At 34.4% G+C, this 5,957-nt stretch overlaps 1 protein-coding gene across 1 annotated transcript; it reads right to left on the reverse strand.

Annotated features, from left to right (window-relative positions):
- Positions 1–1,898: 1,898 nt before the first annotated feature.
- LOC136208187 (uncharacterized) lies at positions 1,899–3,115 on the reverse strand. Its single transcript, XM_065999008.1, has one exon. It carries the CDS (start codon positions 2,874–2,876, stop codon positions 2,430–2,432), a length of 447 nt encoding a protein of 148 aa, XP_065855080.1. The 5' UTR covers positions 2,877–3,115; the 3' UTR covers positions 1,899–2,429.
- Between the last annotated feature and the right edge of the window lie 2,842 nt (positions 3,116–5,957).

The raw sequence follows: 5,957 nt of genomic DNA on the forward strand, positions 1-5,957 counted from the left end.
CCAACTACACCAATATTTTCATCATGCTCCACATTCCTACCAACTATATCATGCTCAAAATCATCAAAACCATCACCATCACTATCATTATCCGCATTATGAATGATAACATGATTAGGCCATTTTACCTCAGGAACCATAGGCCCCACTTGTGGTTGAACTATGTTTCTCCTTTGTGGTGGAGAACGTGGTGGTGTAGGTTGTCTTTGCGGTTGGGGTCTAATAATTTACTCTTGTCTCTGGCAAAGACCTCCAACGGGTTATTGAAGTATGTTTCACATCCTAATCTTGAAATCTTCACAAGAGGCAGCTAGCTCCCTCATTTATTTGTTGTGCTTTTGCTTTTTCTCCATACGAATCTCTCCAAGCCCTCTTATGCTAGCTTCCACATCCTCAAAATGCTTATCTATGGATTCCATAGCTTTTTCGGGTAGTCGAGGTTGAACCATCGCCAAAATGAAGTCTCCGAGAAGGAAAACGATTTGGTCTGATACCAACTGATATAGATTACTCACGAGTGGTTCGTTTTAATCGTAAACTAACAAAGATATTTCTTCTCAAGCTAATCTTGAAGGAGTTAATCCCAACAGTTAGGTATGAAACCTTGCTCTAAAGGAGTTTTGATAATTTGATTCATAGACGTTGCATATCCTTACAAATAATGGGGTTTAAAGACCATCCCTAAAATAAAGGTAAAAGACTTAAATACCCTAACTAGGGTTAGAAAACATAAAGGAGGTGATAGGGGTAAGGTGGGGTGAAGTGGATAAATGGCAAAGTGGTTAATAGGCCTAAATGGCAAAACAGTAATAGTTGAAAGGCAAAATAGTAAATAAGAGAGCAGGAATTTGGCAGAATTGAGGCAACATATGTCTCATTGCTGGCTAAGTCATCACACACAGTGTGTGCCTTTGGTGACACGTCGTGTAGCTATTTCCTCTGCCCTCCCAAGGTTCGTCGATCACACCATCTAGGCCCATCTTCTACATGTCACACGACGTGTGGTTAATAAGCACACGCTATGTGAGTTAGCATTCAAGTTCCATGAGCTTTTTCCACAACCCACATGCCATGTGCCCCTAGTGACACACTGTATGGGTGTTTTCCTCCAAAATCTTCAATCAGTACTGGGCTCACATGTCATGTGGCTAATGGCACACGTCGTGTGAGACACTTTCCCCTCTCGCCTTGGATTTCCATTGGAGATGCTCGCATCAAGTTCTTACCATAAAAAAATTCCCACAAGTGTCCCACTACATTCTCTTATACAGTAAAACATCTATATAAGAATACACTTGAGACCGGGCTATTTGTATAACAATTGGGAGGTTATTACTAAATAGAGTTTAGTCATAGAGGTTATTACTAAGCTGGGACCGGTGTTTTTTTTATAACAAAATAGAGGTTATTCCTATATAGAGTATTCCTATATAGAGGAGTTGCTTTAGACATAGCTAAGATTGTAGCTACATATGTGATACACTTATAAGTACTAGGGAGGACGATGCCATGATAAGCACGACGTAGCTGCAAAAGTTAAACAAAAAACCCTTTTAAGATCTTTCACCCTTAACCAGACACAAAAAGATCCACAACCAAGTAAACAATCAGGCGAGGCAGAGTCACAACATTATTCCATAACTTTTCATGTCAAGCCACAAACTCTACAATCCGTCGAGAAGTTTCCTTTTATTTATATTGAAACACCTTATAGAACGGAAAAATAAGATATCAAAACTCAGATTCTAACTAAACTTATTTTCATAGATAGTACTCAATAAATAAGTGCCAAAAAGATCTTCATTAGGACACTCTCAAGATTAGGACAATTACCTCTGGAAGCTACTATATATATATATATATGATGTTAGCACCTCTTATTCATATTGTTTTCAACGTTTGCTAACTTAAATATCAGAACCGGTTCGCCGGATACAGACCTATCTCTGACCAGTTATTGCTTATGTTTCAGATTACTCGATAATGTTTTAAAATGCACCACATATTGCAGGACATCAATTAATAATGAAATTTCTTTGTAAAACAGTAAAATAAATTTATATTTTAAAGATAAAATCGAACCATTTTATGCTGGAAGAACAAAATGAGTTTATCCATCCTAAGTTTAGTCTTTATTGGATGAATGACTCAAATTTCAATATGGGTGGAAGAATCGATTCTGAGAATAACAAAAATGATTGAGTTTTCCTTTTGCTTTATTTGCCTCTTGCAGCAAATCGAATCAATTCTTTTTTATACATCTCTTAAAATTTTAACCACGAACAACTTTAATTAGGTAATAATCAGATTTTAATTTGAAATACTGAAATAATTTATATGAGCGAGTAAAATGAATGCCAAAAGAGAGAAGAAAAGGACATAGATTAACCGAAAAATTATTTACTAGAGAAAACAAGGATTAAATGATTTCAGTCCTCATCTTCTGGAATTCCAATGAGCATCGGACGCCAAGCTCTCCTAATCAAAGACCTATACCTAAACCCGATCCATCCCGGTCTAGGTGAACCGGAAAGTTCAGCTCCTAAACCGTTAACTCTCATTCGATAGACTTCACACTTGGCGCTGATCATTTCTCCAAGTTTTCGTTTGTTTTCTTCCACTTCAAATGGCGGAGACGACACGAACAAATCCTTAAGAGAGTCTCTCTTTTTTGGCGGAAGGATACTATGGATTGGCGATGAGTCTTGGCGACGAGGTGATCGGCGGCCAGATCCATAGGTCCGGGTGAGTAACATGCGGAGAGTAGTTTTCTTTCGGCGGAGGTGGACGAGAGGACTAGTTCTGGGGCTCCGAGTTGGACTCTGAGCAACGCCGCATTGCGTAGCGAGTAGCTTAAACTTTTGCAGAGCAGCCATGAATTGAGGTTCCTGTGTGAGGAATGAGTGGTGTGCGTTTAAATATAAACAAAGGTGAAATTTGAATTTAAAAAATGAGATGATGAAAGTAGGGAACGTGTTTGAGGAATTGCTTTGTTGCGGTGTGGTGGGTTTCTTTTGATTTCTTTTTGGAATATTGAAGTGCGTGCTTTGAATGCAATTTTGGAAAATCAGAGCTGAGAGAGATTAAAAAGAAAGGGTGGGTACGTTTTCCAAAGTAAATACCAACTGTTAAAAACAACTACCGTCTCTTTCTTTCTTTCCCCTCTCTATCTCTCTCTCTCGTTCCAAAGAAATATCGATAATTAGGCTTGTAGATTTGATTTTTTTTCTTTTTCTTTTCTTTTTGGCTAAACTAATTTGTTCTCTAGATGAAAACAACTTTGACTGCTATATCTTAGATTCAATTTTATCCATAATCCACTAACTGATGCTGCTTAGCATCTTCTTTAAAGATCGAGTCCCGACAAGGAAAGTCGAAGGATGAACGAAATATAGATAATCAAACGATAAGGCCGGTCCCGACAATTTAGGGGCCCTAAGCAAAATAAATAATAAAGGTCCCTTTAATAATAAAAAAGTTATACATAACAAAATAGATCTTTTAAATTTTTTTATCAATAAGGTTTCAGAAAGAAATAGGTCTTCCTATATAATTTTATCACTATTTATATTAAAAAAATTAAATTTTATATATACATATAAAGGCTAAAAAATTTTTTGGGCCCCTCCAGCCGTGGGCTCTAGGCCGGCGCACCCCAGGCCTATGCCCAGGGCCGGCCCTGTCAAGCGAGAAAATGGGTAAAACAACCCCACACGATGTGTTAAGCCTTCCACACGCTGTGTGGAGTATGATCTGATCCGAGGGAGTAGCCAGTGGCGAATACAAGATTACTCGGTTGGGGGACCGATTTTACATGTGCATTCGGAAAAAAAAATTTACTAAATCGAACTTGCTTAATTTTTTTTTTTTTGTATATATACGTGTTATAATTTGAATGGTCAAGAACCAATTTTAAATATTAATGTACAATTTCTCAGAATTAAGCTAGATTTCGTTTAATAGTCATAATAGTAAAAAAAAAATTAGATTTAGGGAGGGCTGAACATGTAAAAAAATTAAAAATATTCGATTTGAAATGGCCTACAAGGCCCAAAAAAAACTAATAATTTGGATTTAAGGAGGCCTAAGAGACAAAAAAAAAATTAGAAATTTGGATTTATGGAAGCCTAACAGGCAAAAAAAAAATAGAAATTTATATTTAAACAGGCCTAAAAAATTAGAAATTTGGATTTATGGAGTACCTAATAGATTCAAAATATTGAAATTTTGAATTTTGGACAAACTTAATACGTAATGAGATATATTTAATTTTTTTATTAGTTCAATGTTAATTTCTAAAAAATTAACATTTTTACATTTTTTTATTTTTAGTTTTAAAATTTTAAAATTTAATTTAGAAATTCAGTTGTTTGAGTCTCAAAAATAAGAAATTATTTTTTTAATTGAAAAGACATAATAAAAATGAGTTCAAAAGTGTTATGAAAATAAATAAATTAATTAATAATGGTAAGGTAATTGAACTTATGACCTTTTAAAATAAAGCAAATGTTTTTAACCATCTCATCTACCTTTAAACAATTAAATGTTACTACGTAGAGACTATATAGACTATTGCTAATATTAGGAGGGGCGAAACTACTCGTAAGACTGTATCCGTCCCTGAGAGTAGCACGAGGAGCTGGCACGAAAAAAACTCACTCCTAGAGTCAGAAACTGGCCCACACGGCGTGTGGGGTTGCTCCTTCCCAAGACGGCTGAGTCCTGAGCTCTTTGTGGAAAGGCTCCATCTTTGGCGACGACACGAATCTTTTCTGCAACGGAAAATACACTTTCAGCGATGACGAACCACCTTTTCGGACCAAGAAGAAAAGACACGCAATGTTAGGAGACAAAGAGACAGGCTGCCACAATTACTTACGTCCCTTAATTACCATTGTGTCATTTAAACCCTATTGTTTGTACTATTCTTTTATTTGCATAAATGTCATTTTGGCATTCCCTTCCCATTCTACCCCTTAGCACTCTTGATTATTAGTAACCCTAATTAGGCTTTTTAGTCTTTCATCTTTTATTTTGTTGAGCTATATAAACTCCTATTATTGTAAGGATATTGAACTTTATCAAATATAATTTTATTACCTTCTTCATTGAAGTTTGTTAAGATTTCTAACCTTCAACAATAAGGGAATCTTTGGTTTTTCTACGGATTTAGACCGTAAACCCGGGATCCACTCCTTCTAGTTTAGCTAAAGAAGAACATCTGTATTAGTTTACAATTAAAACTAACACGTCCCGATTTAAATTTGTATCACTCACAACAAATTTACCATTGAAATTGACAAGTTGATTCAACCCTATTATAAAAGATATGTAATTTTCTTTCTTATTGTACACTTCATATCAATTGGTTCTAAATAAACCCATATTATTATTATTATTATTATTATTATTTAATAATAGAATTAGATGAAATGGGTTTTCTTGTCCAAATCGTTAATGTTATCAGAACGGGATCGAACATCAAACAGGATTTATAATTAGATCACAGGTCACTTGATCAGACTGGATAACATAATAAATAAATAAAGAATATTTATATATATTAAATATATATAATTAATTAAAAATTATTTTTATAAATTATATATATCCAAAACAAATTATAAACAACTGTTGTTGTTATTTTTTGTCAACTTGAGTCTTAAATATATAACGGATAAATAAAGTTTTGAATAATTTGAAATATATCAACGTATTCTATACCATGTGATCTTTTTAATGGTATATTATAAACTCAAAATGGACAAGTGATTAATGAGAAATTAATGCTCAAAATGAACCACTTGAAATGGTTGGAAAAAGATAAAAGGAAATTAAGCATTCACATCCCATGTAGGAAAGAAATGAGAATCTGAACTAATTTATAAGTAAATGGCCTTTACAAATCTTTAATCAATTACTAACAAATCGTACACAATACAATAATTTTTTTAATT

Source organism: Euphorbia lathyris, chromosome 1 (assembly GCF_963576675.1).
Source record: "Euphorbia lathyris chromosome 1, ddEupLath1.1, whole genome shotgun sequence".
Lineage (NCBI taxonomy): Eukaryota > Viridiplantae > Streptophyta > Magnoliopsida > Malpighiales > Euphorbiaceae > Euphorbia > Euphorbia lathyris.

Bases quoted from the DNA above. Each gene is read 5' to 3' on its own strand.
- LOC136208187 (XM_065999008.1), bottom strand. From the start codon at position 2,876: ATGGCTGCTCTGCAAAAGTTTAAGCTACTCGCTACGCAATGCGGCGTT.